The sequence below is a fragment of the Bos grunniens genome, chromosome 24, assembly GCF_055505025.1.
Source record: "Bos grunniens cultivar Pamir isolate PY7600 chromosome 24, Bosgru_T2T1.0, whole genome shotgun sequence".
NCBI lineage: Eukaryota > Metazoa > Chordata > Mammalia > Artiodactyla > Bovidae > Bos > Bos grunniens.
The window spans coordinates 2,394,610-2,408,047 of NC_141188.1; the positions used below are offsets into that span (position 1 = coordinate 2,394,610).

Below are 13,438 nucleotides of genomic sequence, written 5' to 3' on the forward strand. Positions count from 1 at the left end.
CTGGACAGGTTATTAGATCATGATGAAGCACTAAATGTGCAGTGAGGGTAGAGGTCAGAAGGGAAACCTGTCTCTCCAGCACCAGGGCAAGAGGTCCAAACAGCTCTCAGCACATTCGTGCCACTTACTTTGAGAAAACCCACCATCTACACTTCTCATGGTCATACATAAACCACACACGCAGTGCCACCCAGCCTTGTTGAAATGGATAATGTGTATGTACGTGTGTGTGTGTACAGATACATACCAACTGTATACACTGCTTAAGGTCATACATAAACCACACACGCAGTGCCACCCAGCCTCGTTGAAATGTATAATGTGTATGTATGTGTGTGTGCGTGTAGATACACGCCCATGACAGGAAAAGGGTGGAAGGAAATACGCCCACGTGTTAATGGTGGCCACATCCCACTGAAATTTCACTAGGCGTTTTCCTTTTTAAACTTTGTTAATATCGTCCAAGTTTCCACAATGAATATGGCACGCTTTCATAATTAGAAGAAATATATGAAAGTAAACTTCATTTAAGAGATAAGAAAGGTGAAACCGTAAAGCTGAAGCACATCGCTGTTCACATGCTTTTCTCTCAGAACACACGATTGATAATGGTTAAGTTTTCTTTAAAATATGCACTGTTCACAGTGGAAAAGGAAACCCAACAACGGAAAATCTGAACATGCAAACTTGGCGGAATTATTTCGATGCCAAAAATGCACAGTTTCTGCTGGCCTCTCCTTCCTGCCCAGGGAGAAGGGGTGGGTAGCCCGGGGGCAGAGGACTTGGGCCTACAGGGGGCCTGGAACCTGGAGCCAAGGGCCTCTGTTTCAGGGTGACCGCCAGTGGCTGGTATTGGTCACAGCAAACCCGAGGCCCACCTCTGTAACTGTGGGGCCTGGAGTCCTTGTCCAGAAGTGGAGTTCCTAAGGCAGCAGCATCTCCCCAAGGGAACCAGGGGGAGCCGTGAGGCAGCGTGTGAGGTTAGAGGCCTGGACACCCTGGGGGGTGGTGACAGTGGGATACAGGCGTCCTCCCTGGGCCTGGGAGGAAAGGTTGCCCTTAATACCATTTGGAAAGGTTTCTGTAAATGCATCAGTGCTTGGAAAAGGAAGCTAAAGTCACAGGTAAAGATGCTTGCGGTAGTTATGTATAGATGTGAGAGCTGGACCACAGAGTAGGCTGAGCGCCGAAGAATTGATGCTTTCAAATTATGGTGCTGGGGAAGACTTGAGAGTCCCTTGGACAGCAAGATCAAACCAGTCAATTCAACAGGAAATCAACCCTGAATATTCACTGGAAGGACTGATGCTGAAGCTGAAGCTCCAGTACTTTGGCCACCTGATGCAAAAAGCTGACTCACTGGAAAAGACCCTGATGCTGCGAAAGAATGAAGGCAGCAAGAGGAGGAGGCGACAGGATGAGATGGCTGGATGGCATCATCGACTCAATGGACATGAGTTTGAGCAAGCTCTGGGAGTTGGTGAAGGAAAGGGAAGTCTGGTATGCTGCAGTCCATGGAGTTGCAAAGAGCTGGACATGACTTAGCAGCTCAACAACAGCATGCTTCTTCCTGATGAAGCCACCTGTGTGGAGGGAGGGGATTCCAGACACAGGGCAGAGGGTACCGGGATCACGTCTGCAAATCTCGTGGCGGACAGAGAAAATTCAGTCCTTATCATGAATGAGACTTTGAACAATGACTCCCACTGCCTGTGCTCTCAGGAATGCACCATCCACACGCCACCATCAAGAGGGGCCAGTGGGACGAGGGAGAGACAGTGGAGGAACTTTGAACTTCAAAAAATCACCGTAGGATGTTAAGAGTAATATAAAATAATTAAATATAAATCTATTACATTTAAATTATTAATTATCTCATTCAAGATGTTTGTATTCTTATTTTTTCTGCACTTGATAAAACATTCTCAGAGAAATGTTGATGTGTCTTATGGCGATTATATATTTTTTCTTTTCCCTTATATTTCTTCTGATTTTTGATTTATGTATCTTTGTTTTTTTGCTGTTAGGTGTCTAACGTTTTATAATATCTATCTTCTTTGTGAATTGTACCTTTCATCATTAAAAAAATTCATCTTTTTTCATTTAAAATAAATAAGTTAAAAATTTTTAAAGTAAAGGATTTTTAAAAGAAAAAAAATCACCTGCCAGCCTGTGCATTGTTACCTGAAGGTTCCTCCTGCTCTGTGAAGACAAAGGAGGACAGACACTCGGAGGTGGACAGTAATCCAACCCGTCAATAAACACTTCAGACACAAGGTCTCCACACCCCAACCAGAAGGCAGGGACTGGGAGTGTGGGTGACAGCACAGGGCTGCTCTGCTGGGCATTCTTACAAAATAAAGATGCGGGCCGAAAGGCGTACCGTGTCAGCGCTCATCCAGAGGAAGGAGAAGCCTCTGCCGACTTCAGACAGAAACACAGCAAGAAGGCACCAGTTTTCCTCAGGCCCCTTCCTGCTTCTCCCTCAGGCCCCCTGGTTCTCTCTCAGGCCTCCTGGTTCTCCCTCAGGCCCCCTGGTTCTCCCTCAGCCCCCTGGTTCTCCCTCAGGCCTCCTGGTTCTCCCTCAGGCCCCCCTGGTTCTCTCTCAGGCCCCCCTGGTTCTCTCTCAGGCCCCCTGGTTTTCCCTCAGGCCTCCTGGTTCTCTCTCAGGCCCCCTCCTGGTTCTCTCTCAGCCCCCCTCCTGGTTCTCCCTCAGGCCCCCTCCTGGTTCTCCCTCAGGCCTCCTGGTTCTCTCTCAGCCCCCCTGGTTCTCTCTCAGGCCCCCGTGGTTCTCCCTCAGCCCCCCTGGTTCTCCCTCAGGCCTCCTGGTTCTCTCTCAGGCCCTGCCCTGGTTCTCTCTCAGGCCCCCTGGTTCTCTCTCAGGCCCCTCGATTCTCTCTCAGGCGCCCTAGTTCTCTCAGGCCCCCCGGTTCTCTCAGGCCCCCCGATTCTCTCTCAGGCCCCCTGGTTCTCTCTCAGGCCCCCTGGTTCTCCCTCAGCCCCCTGGTTCTCCCTCAGCCCCCTGGTTCTCCCTCTGCCCCCTGGTTCTCCCTCAGCCCCTTGGTTCTCCCTCAGACCCCTGGTTCTCCCTCAGCCCCTTGGTTCTCCCTCAGCCCCTTGGTTCTCCCTCAGCCCCCTGGTTCTCCCTCAGCCCCTTGGTTCTCCCTCAGGCCTCCTGGTTCTCTCTCAGGCCCTCCTGGTTCTCCCTCAGGCCTCTTGGTTCTCTCTCAGGCCTCCTGGTTCTCTCTCAGGCCTCCTGGTTCTCTCTCAGGCCTCCTGGTTCTCCCTCAGCCCCTTGGTTCTCTCTCAGGCCTCCTGGTTCTCCCTCAGGCCTCCTGGTTCTCTCTCAGGCCTCCTGGTTCTCCCTCAGCCCCTTGGTTCTCCCTCAGGCCTCCTGGTTCTCTCTCAGGCCTCCTGGTTCTCTCTCAGGCCCTCCTGGTTCTCCCTCAGGCCTCTTGGTTCTCCCTCAGGCCTCTTGGTTCTCTCTCAGGCCTCCTGGTTCTCCCTCAGGCCCTCCTGGTTCTCCCTCAGGCCTCTTGGTTCTCTCTCAGGCCTCCTGGTTCTCCCTCAGGCCTCCTGGTTCTCTCTCAGGCCTCCTGGTTCTCCCTCAGCCCCTTGGTTCTCCCTCAGGCCTCCTGGTTCTCCCTCAGGCCTCTTGGTTCTCTCTCAGGCCTCCTGGTTCTCTCTCAGGCCCTCCTGATTCTCCCTCAGCCCCCTGGTTCTCTCTTAGGCCCTCCTCCTGGTTCTCCCTCAGGCCCCCTCCTGGCTCTTCCTTGGTTCTCCCTCAGGCCCCCTCCTGGCTCTTCCTTAAGTGTGAGCAGCCACAAATACCACGGAGGCCAAGTGTAAGATGGGCACCTGCAGGCCCTGCGCCCTGCAGAGGGTAGGTGGGCACAGAGGACCTTGGGTCTGCAGGTCCCCCTGGCTGCTGGCCAGCAGGACAAGCAGGTGGAGCAGCACTTAGATCTGACCTTGAGCTTGTGTCCTGGTGGGAGGACAGTGCGTGAGGAGCCAAGGACGCTGGTAGAAACCCTGGGCCCGCATGGCCAGGCAGTGAGGGGTGGGGCTCAGGCTCTGGAGAGGGGGTCCTCCCAGAGGGCAGCGAGTCTGGGCTCCCTGGTGACAATGGCCAGTGGAGACCGCAGGCTCTGGGCATGTGTGTGTACCTCGTCTACCTGGTGGGGGCCCGCAGCCCAGGAGCTGCCTGGCTCTCTGCAGTCACCCCGCGTCCGCGTTGTCTGCTCCCTGCGCTGCGCGTGCAGAGACCACTTGGGTCAGGAGGCACTTCACAACCATTTCTATTCCTTGTTCTCTCTCTTTCTGTGTGCTCATCTGTGGTTCATTGCAACAAATCAGAAGCCATGTGCCTTGGGCCAGGAGCCCCTGTGTAGTCAAGAGCCTCTCCAGAGAGCAAGTGGCCCCCTAGGCCGTGCGTCCACTCCCCTTACCCGCACAGCCACCCGTCTGGCCCACACTCACCGGCTTACACAGGTCTCCTTCAGTTTTTGCCTCCATCTCCCAGATGTGGTGCCCATCTGCAAGAAAGGATTTGGGAAGTCTGTTAATTCTGTCCCAACGGGGCGGCCCCCAAATCACACCTGGACGCAGGCAGATGGGAGTCCTGCGATGAGAGGACCCTCCCTTGCCCGGCCGGCTCAGCAGCAGCTGACGGGAGTGGGTCCCTGCATGACCGATCAACCACAGAGTGGATGCCAGGACCCCAGGGGAGAAGCTCAAACAGACCTGACTGCAGGTCTGGAGCGGGGGCCTGGAGATCCCCACTCTGCAGGAGGGAGCCCTTGAGCATCCCTAGCTAGGGCCTTGAGCGTCCCTAGCGCCAGCCCTGGAAGGGGTCTACGCTCAAAGAGGGGGTAACCCAGGAGGAACGCAGGCAACCCAGGTAGGAAGGCCATCGTCTGGGATGTGAGCCTGAGTGCAGGGCACACAGTGGGAGCTGGGGCCTCATTACCTGGGCCTGAAGTGCCCTCATAGGTCTTGGGAGCAGGGTTATTCTAATGATCGTGGCCCTAGAGCCACGGGTCCTGCCCTGCTCAGGGAAACTGGGGGCTGAATAAGAAAATCCTCTCTGAGACTACTCCTTGCCACATCAGGACACAGAAATGCAAAACACAAGGTATTTTGAACCTTACCCCGTGGCCGTTTGCATGTTTGAAAAAATGAAAAGGCTCCAGTGCCTGTGAAAGAAAGGGCCTATTGTCCCCGGGCCAGGCCCTGGAAGGAGGCGAGGCCCAGGACCCACTGGCTGGGGTGACAGAGCCGTGTTCCCGGTGCTAGGAAGCCCCTCTGGCAGGCGTGCTTTGCCTACAAGGCCTAGTCGTTATTTGGAAGTAACAGATGTCAATCTCCTACATGGACCTCTTTGCACTTTTTTATAAAGTCGCTCCCCAAATGAATCGTTACATCTAGTAATGGTTCTGGGCCTAGTTTTTGCTTTCTCTCTGTTTTCCAAGAAGAAATGTATGTGTTACAAATACTAAATTGTAAATAAGTTAAACAGCATCGCCTTTTTCTCCCTCACAGTGCTGGCTGGGCAGGGGCGGAGGGTGGAGCAGAGAGGAAATGTGAGTCACAGAGAGGCCTGGACATGCCAGGCCACACCAGCCCCTCGGGACACCGAGTGCCCCCGCAGAGCATCCAGCAGATGACCCACTAGGGGATCAAACACTGCTGGAGCCAGGGGACCCGCATCCGTCTCTCCTCTAGGAAAAACCAACAGGAGACGGAAAGAACACCCCCGCCCTTAAAAGTGCCAGCATTCCGCAAGCAGCACACAGCTCCCATGAGGGCAGGGCTCAGGGAAGGAGTGACCCCAACTTGGGCGATAAATGGCAGAGGGTCCCTGGTACGCGTGGAAAGCACCGTGGACACGGCTCCCGCGGTGCGGCCCAGACCCGCTATGGATGCGCCACTGGGCCCCACCCACCCCCACCGGTTTGAGGAAACCGAAATGACTCTTCCTGTAACCAAGCTTCCCACGTCCTTGGTGCCTTTTAAAAACAACAATTTTTCTTATGACAAAGCCCATCGTTACCCCAAAACAGCCGTTAAGTGTTAAAACCTGAACAGCTGGGGCAAAGCTTTGCAACTGCTTCTCCTCTGGTCCATAGAGGTTGACAGAGCCCTTCACCCAGCAACCACTGCCCACCCTCCAGGAGGGTCCGCAGACCAGACCAGCCTCCCGGGAATGGGCTGCAGGTCCACAGGTGGAACAGCCATCACGGGAAACACGGGTGTGCAGCGGGCGGTGGGCGTGCGCACGGAGGACAAGTGCGGCGGGAGGGGCCTTCCCCTCCAGGCCCTCGCGGGCCGCGCGACACCATCCCGTCCAGCGCGGGCCTGGGGTCCAGCGGTCCCACCGTGCAAGCAGATCCACAAGCTGACCAGTCTGGCCACCCGCACAGGCTCACAGCCCTGTCGCAGCGTCTGAAAAGCACAGATCCCTGGAGCCACAGAGAGACGAGCACAGAGCAAAGGGGAGAGGCAGACGGGCCACTGAGGTCCGGCTCACAGGCACAGGGCTCCCACGTCCCTCACCCTGGCCTGGGGGCTCTGGCCCAGTCTGTGTTCTGTGGTCAGAAGTGCACACGCAGTCCTGCTCCAGGAGGAGGCCGGAGTGGCAGCCAGGGTGGCCCGTGCCTGCCCTGTGGGACCCCCACACGGGACACTCCCCAGCGGCCCCCACCCCGCTGACTGCTGACTCCTTGCACTGCCCCGGCCTGGGTCAGGTGACCCCTGGCCTCTGGCATGCTTGTCTGCAAAGCTGCTGGGAGGCCACCGGGTGTGGAACGCAGCCGTGGCTCCTACGGGAGGGGAGGCCGCAGGCCTGAATGGGCCTTTGTGCTCCAGCCTTATCAGGAGCTCGCTGGCCTCCTCAGTAGGAAACTGTGTGCAAGCCCAGGAGTAAAAATATTCCGAGTCATTAGGGAATTCCCTGCAGCCTGAGTCATCGGAAAGGCTTCCCCGCCACACCCGGCGGGAGGAGCCGGGCCTGGGAGGGGCTGCCCCGGCGCACGTCCTGCTCCATGCTCCACAGGGTGGGGACCGAGCAGGCCCGCCGGACGGAGGCCCGAGGGTCCCCAGCAGCTGACCCTGCCTGAAATGCGCTGGTTTCCAGCCCTCCGGGGGGCCAGGGTGGGGGTGCTGCCTCTGATGCCCACATGGACAAGCAGACGTGCCTCTAGAGGGAAGGAAGGTCACTCCTTCACCCAGGGGAGGGACGCGCATGCACTCATGTGAGCCCGCACACAGACCCACTGCGCATTATGCGTGACACCAACAGCCGTCCACGGCGAGCGACAAGTAGGACGGGCACCCTCTGGCCTTCAGAGGGTGATGTTCTGATGCCCTCACGGGACACTTGGAGGACCTTGCAGGGTGGCCCCCTGCAAGGGGGTCCCCTGACCATGGGAGAGCCGGGAATAGGATGCCATGGCCCCCGGCCCCAGCAGGGCCCCGCCCGCCTATCATCTGCATTGAAGGCACTTGGGAAACAAAACCCCCCAAGACTGCTGAAAACATTCAGTTCAGGGTCGTGGGAGGACCACTTGGCTCCGAGGCCCAAAGTGAGAAAAAGCCTCCTGAGGACCAGAGGGGCCTGGCTGCTGCTCTTTTCCACCCACTGAGGATCAGCGCTGTTTCCTGATGGTCAATCCTGGGCAGTGGCAGGCCTTCCCTGCAGGAAACAAGTCCTGCTTCTGTTGCAAGGATTTAGGACTGAGGACATGATGTTCTCTTCTAGGTCTGTGACCACGTGGGGTTTGGGACCTCAGTAATAGGTGTGAACAGGTCTGGCAGAGAGGTGGTCTGGTCGTGTAGCTGGCGGTCACACTGAACCCGATGATCCTCCAAGTCTGCACCCTGGGTGGTTTAGCCCTGAGCCTGGGCAGATGGGACCTGCCTGAGCCTCAGTGCCAAGGGGTCCCCCTCGAGTCTGGGCCTTGAGGAGGCACAGTGTCCACTGGGATGTCCACTGGATGCACGGACCACGCCCGTGCCCAGCCACACACAAGCTGCAGCGGACCATGTTGCCTGCTGAAGCCACCAGCTCTGGTGAGGTCTGCTGAGCTTCACAGTTTCTAGGAACCGCATGGAAAGGCTGGGCTACACATCACTGACTTTAAGCATCACAGTCGAGAACCTGGTAACATTCATGGCGGTGCAAGCTCCAAATCCCTGGTCTCTCCCGATCCCCCTCCATGTAGGCACTCTCTTCGTGTCCTCGTATTTAAATGTTTTTTATGTGTTTTTAATGTTCGCACATGTGCAAGTATATCCCTCATGCATAAGTCTGAACAGAGCCCCCTGACCTCCAGCAAGAGACAGTGGGGTGGGGGGAGCATCTCAGCATCCTGCTCCTGCCAGGCCTCCCAGTGAGTCTGTCCCAGGCCCCATGCTCAGGGACGTCCACTACGGGAGGTGGCATCTGGCTCAGAGGCCACAGCTTTCCTCCTTGAAGGGAAGGCCCTGTGGCTTCTTGCTGGACACTAAACCCTGAGCAGAATTACAGGGTGGTTCTGGAGAGTCTCACCACGAACGCAGCTGAGAACACGAACATCTCAGAGATGAGAGCGGCTGCTTCGCGGCTCTTTTTGAGGGGTCCCCTGACCATGGGAGGAGCCTCGCTCCCATGTCCTGAGGGCCATCTTCCTCAGGGACCCTGCTTGGTCACACAAGGTAGGCACAGGTGACAGCCAGCCCTGGCCAGGAGGAATCTTGAAACACTTAAGAAACTCCAAGTACTGCTCAGAGCAGCTGAGGCGACACGGTGACCAGACACCCACCTCACCCAGCGTCTGACATGCGACAGGCCGGCCACAGTCCTGCTCCTGCCCACAGCCAGCAGCTCCTGGACCAGCCTCACCACTCACATGCCAGCCTTGCTGCCTCCAAGTAGGGGCTAAAGACCGAATCTTCCAGCACACCAGGCACCTCCTCAGGAGCCTAAAGGATGACCAGGCTTTCAGTCTAAATTGACTTTAGTGGTTTCTCGCCCCAAAATCAACCAAGAAAAGCCCAGTAACTGTTGAGGCTCATCAGGAAGCACGTGTGCTCGGCTAAGAATGCACGCTGGACACACGGGACTGGCGTGGACGTGTGTGCAAATGTGCCGGCAACTTGGTTTAGACGCAGACGCAGTGTGACAGGACGCACAGCTGCGTGTTTACACTGTACTTGTCATGACGCACCACGTGTCTGCGGGATGTCTGGTCTCCACCCACTTACTGGTTTCTTGCCCTCTGCCCGCCAGACATGGAAATGCTGCAGGAGACAGCAGGCTGGGAACAGGCCAGCGTGGCAGCGGGTGACAGCAGCACTGAGCCCGCCTGGGGCCAGGGAGCCGGGAGCCCAGCGACCTTGACAGCCAGGCGCCCGGAACTCGGCTTCCAGCTGCAGGCGGACGGCCACCGTGCAGACCGGGGACCAGGCCGCCATGACCGAGGAGCCCGCCCCCGTCCACGATCGGCTGAGGAGATTGGGAGACGCCTCACGGTCCCATCATGGCACCCAGGTCGAGGTCAGGGCTGACTGCTCGAGGAAAGAGCCCGGGGCGCTGGCCAGCTCCCACTACACACATCTCCGAGTGCGGTGAGGACCCCGCCGCCCACAGGCTGGGAGGGGGTGCCCACGCACACATTTAGAACACAAATGCTGAAATTATTTCAAAATTCACCTCCTCCAAAGAGGGGCGTTCTGGTAGTGCGAATTCTTCCCCCACCACTGTACTCAGGCGGGTCTTCTCCCACCTGTAAAACAATTTCCAATCACAGGCACAATGGTGCAGGCAGAATGAGGTCAATGTGAAAGACTCTCAAGCCCGTTTTGACTGAAGCACTTAAGTTTCCTGCAGACTGTACAAAATCAACTCCATTACGGAGGCTGAGAGTCTCCGTGGTTTGCGGTCAGCAGCAGGGGCCCTGCCCTGGGCTCGAGAGCTGGACTGGGGCTCAGAGGAGCGGCTGGGCAACTGGCTCCAGAACCTGGCCTGCGGGCACTCCCTCCCAGCCTGTGGGCAGGGGCACCCCCTCAGGCCAGCTCCCCACAGAGAACGTGCTCTACAAACACACCCCAGGGTGTGAGAGAGGTGAGGCCGCACGCTCACCCTTATGACCATGCGGGCCGGGTAGGGCTGGGCAGCCCTGGGACAGGAGCCGGGCTTCCCCCAGCCCTACTCCCACCCCTACCCCTAACCCCCTGCATCCATCCTGCAGCTCAGTAATAGGCTGGTCGCCTGGTTCCCCAGACACCAGAGAGCAGAGAGCCTTTCCCTTCAGACCTGCAAAGGAGCATACACACACAGGTCCATGTGCAAGCATACACCCGCATGCACACACACAGGTCCATGACACGTGTGCACACACACACACGAGTGGCTGTGGCCCCAAGGGGCACCATCATTGAAAGCAACCAGTGTCTCCTTCTGCACTGCGGGGCGCTGTGCCACCAGAACGAGTGGCACAGAAACGTCTCTGGGCCCCAGTGGGGTCCCCCATGGCTTCTGTGCCCATTGCACAACTGGATACCTGCCTAGGATGGTCTGCGGTTCTGAGAAAGCCAAAGACCAGCAAGAGCTGGTTGGAGCCCCTGAGGAGGCACCTGCTAGCTGGGCAGATGCAGGCCCCACACCGGCAGCCCCTCAAAGCCACGTGAGGAAGCTCTGGGACCGTGCATGGTACCCTCTCCCGCCAGCCAACCTCTGCCGGCGCCCAAACAGCAAGCACTCGATGCTGGTTTTAAGAGGAAATACCTGGTGCTTTCTCCACAAAAATGACCTTGGAGTCCTGCAGAAAGTTGTGGCCGGAGAGGACCATCCTCTTCCCTCCGAGGACGGGGCCGCTGGCCGCACTCTGCTTCTCCACCAGGGGCAGCTCCTGGGCCGAGCGCTGGGCTGTGGGGGTGCAGCAAGAAGTGAGCCAGGGAGACCCCTCCCGGGAGGGCTGGTCCACCCACACCGCCCCAGCCCCTCCTGGGCAGCTGGCCCACCCACGACGCATTGTCAAAGGGAAGGCAGCATGCCTCTGACTGGTCCACGCAGAGACGTGTGTGCGTACACATGTGAGTGTGTGTGTGTGACTCTGTGGGAGTGAACGTGTTCTGCTAGAGTAATCACCCTTGAAGGCCCTGGGGAAGCTGTGGGGAGTCCTGCAGGTGAGGGGGGACACAGCCTGCCCACCAGCAGCAACAGGGCAATCCCCGGGTCTAACTGGGTGGGGGGCCCACAGAGCAAGGCACCCCAGGCTAAAGTCGAATGTGGAGGGCTGTCCATGGTGGGCTCTCAAGGGCTGAGGGCACAGGCGGCCAAAATCGGGATATGAGGCAGAGGTCTGTGTAGCAGCAACAGCGAAGATACACTCTGCAGCCCCCAGTGACTGGGGTCCTCACATAGCCCCCAGTCGCCAGGGTCCTCACATAGCCCTCCCCAGTGACCAGAAGACCTGAGATGAGGGGCCTGCTCCTTCTCACGGGGATAGACCATAGGTCAGAAAGCTGGAGCCACCCGTAGCAGAGTCCATGGCCTGGGGATGGCCATCTGGAGACTGGACAGGAGGGTCCAGCGAGAGTGGACCACGTGGCAGAGGGGGCCGTGAGGGAGGGGCCACGGTGGGCTGTGAGGGAGGGGCCGCGGGGCAGAGGGGGCCGTGAGGGAGGGGTCACGGTGGGCTGTGAGGGAGGGGCCGCGGGGCAGAGGGGGCCGTGAGGGAGGGGCCACGGCGGGCTGTGAGGGGCTGCGGGGCAGAGGGGGCCGTGAGGGAGGGGCCACGGTGGGCTGTGAGGGAGGGGCTGCGGGGCAGAGGGGGCCGTGAGGGAGGGGCCGTCAAAGATATCTGACTGACGTTCAGGTCAGAGACAAAGGAATGAACCAGGATGCTCCCCGAGGCGGCAGGCAGGCGAGCTGTGAGGATGGGGATTGCGACACAGCACACCCCCTGGGGCGGGGCAGAATGTTGTGGGCTGTGGGAAGGGAAGGGTCCGGCGGGACTGGCCCTCGGCCTGGACACGGGGCGGGGCACTCACAGCATTCGATGGGGTTGGAGGCCACCTGCAGTGACAGCGTCCGGCCGTTGGGCTGCGGGATGTGGACGCGGAAGACCAGCCGCACCCGCGTGTTCTTTCTCCCGATGTCCGTCTCCCCCTTGCGCAGCTCGATGTCGGAGTTCCTGAGCTTCAGGATCCCAGCACAGTCGATGCTGTGAGATAGGAGTGCCTGCCTCAGTCCCTAGCCCTGCCTGACACCCACTCACCTGTCAGGACAGCCCCAAGTCCACCCATCAAGTGGGGGGGCGGCAAAGGAGCAGGACAAGCCAGCCCCTCATGCACCCAGGTCTCAAGCAGGCAGAGCCCCACTCGCTCAGGGCCCGCCGCAGTGGGTAGGTGTGGACACCCCAGAGGATGTCTCCCAGGGCGGGCTCCGAAAACCTCCTTCCCCAAGATTCTGGGAGTGTCCCCCCTCAGCTCAGGATCCTGGATTTGCTAGGGCCTCATGTGATTTCCAGAGAAGGCAATGGCACCCCACTCCAGTACTCTTGCCTGGAAAATCCGATGGACAGAGGAGCCTGGTGGGCTGCAGTCCATGGGGTCGCTAGAGTCGGACACGACTGAGCGACTTCACTTTCACTTTTCACTTTCATGCACCGGAGAAGGAAATGGCAACCCACTCCAGTGTTCTTGCCTGGAGAATCCCAGGGACGGGGAAGCCTGGTGGGCTGCCATCTATGGGGTCGCACAGAGTTGGACACGACTGAGGCGACTTAGCAGCAGCAGCGTGTGATTTCCTCTAGTTTCATTTAACTTAATGATTCCATCCAACACCAGTCTCCAGCACAACAATCCACAGGCAACTTGTCAGATGGAAACCAGCCCTTCCCTCCGTCAGACGCACACAGACAAGGCAGCACGGGGCCTGAAGGTCGGGACCACAGCCTGGCCCAGAGTGCTGGGAAGACTGGCCCGCGGTGTCCTGGCCTGAAGGGTATTTCATGGAGTAAACGCAGCCACCGGAGTCAGAGCTGCAGCTGCTGGAGGGACCAGCAGGGTCTCCCAGCCGTCAGCCCCGCTCCTGGTCCTTGGGAAACTTAGAATGAATCCCCTCAAATCCCTGAAAAGCCAACACAGAGAGAAGGCTTTCTCTTTGTTTACAACGTAGAGGGTTTAGGAGCTACTTAGAAACGACTGATCAACACCCCACACAAGCCCACACTGTGGCTTCCCACACCCTCCCTCCCCAGCCACGGCCCTGGGCTCCTTCTCCTCCGAGGGACACCCCAAACCCACCTGGGCGCAGGGCCTTCCCACCTGCTGTTTCCCTGCAAAGTTGCTTCGAGGTCGCCCCCACAGACACCCCCCGAGAACCCTGTGTTAATGAACTGCTGCCTTACGTGTTTATCTAGACACACAGGGTGTTGAGGCTCCATTCTGCGCC

At 58.2% G+C, this 13,438-nt stretch overlaps 1 protein-coding gene across 4 annotated transcripts in view; it reads right to left on the bottom strand.

Moving 5' to 3' along the window:
- NFATC1 (nuclear factor of activated T cells 1) overlaps nucleotides 1-13,438 on the bottom strand; it is an 88,695-nt gene that overhangs the window by 39,469 nt on the left and 35,788 nt on the right. For all 4 annotated transcript variants that reach the window (XM_086372089.1, XM_086372087.1, XM_086372088.1 and 1 more), the window contains exons 5-7: nucleotides 12,034-12,206; nucleotides 10,766-10,906; nucleotides 4,480-4,535 (exon numbers count right to left, since the gene is read on the bottom strand). In XM_086372089.1, coding sequence (XP_086228215.1) covers nucleotides 4,480-4,535; nucleotides 10,766-10,906; nucleotides 12,034-12,206 — 370 coding nt within the window. The remainder of the gene's footprint in view (nucleotides 1-4,479; nucleotides 4,536-10,765; nucleotides 10,907-12,033; nucleotides 12,207-13,438) is intronic.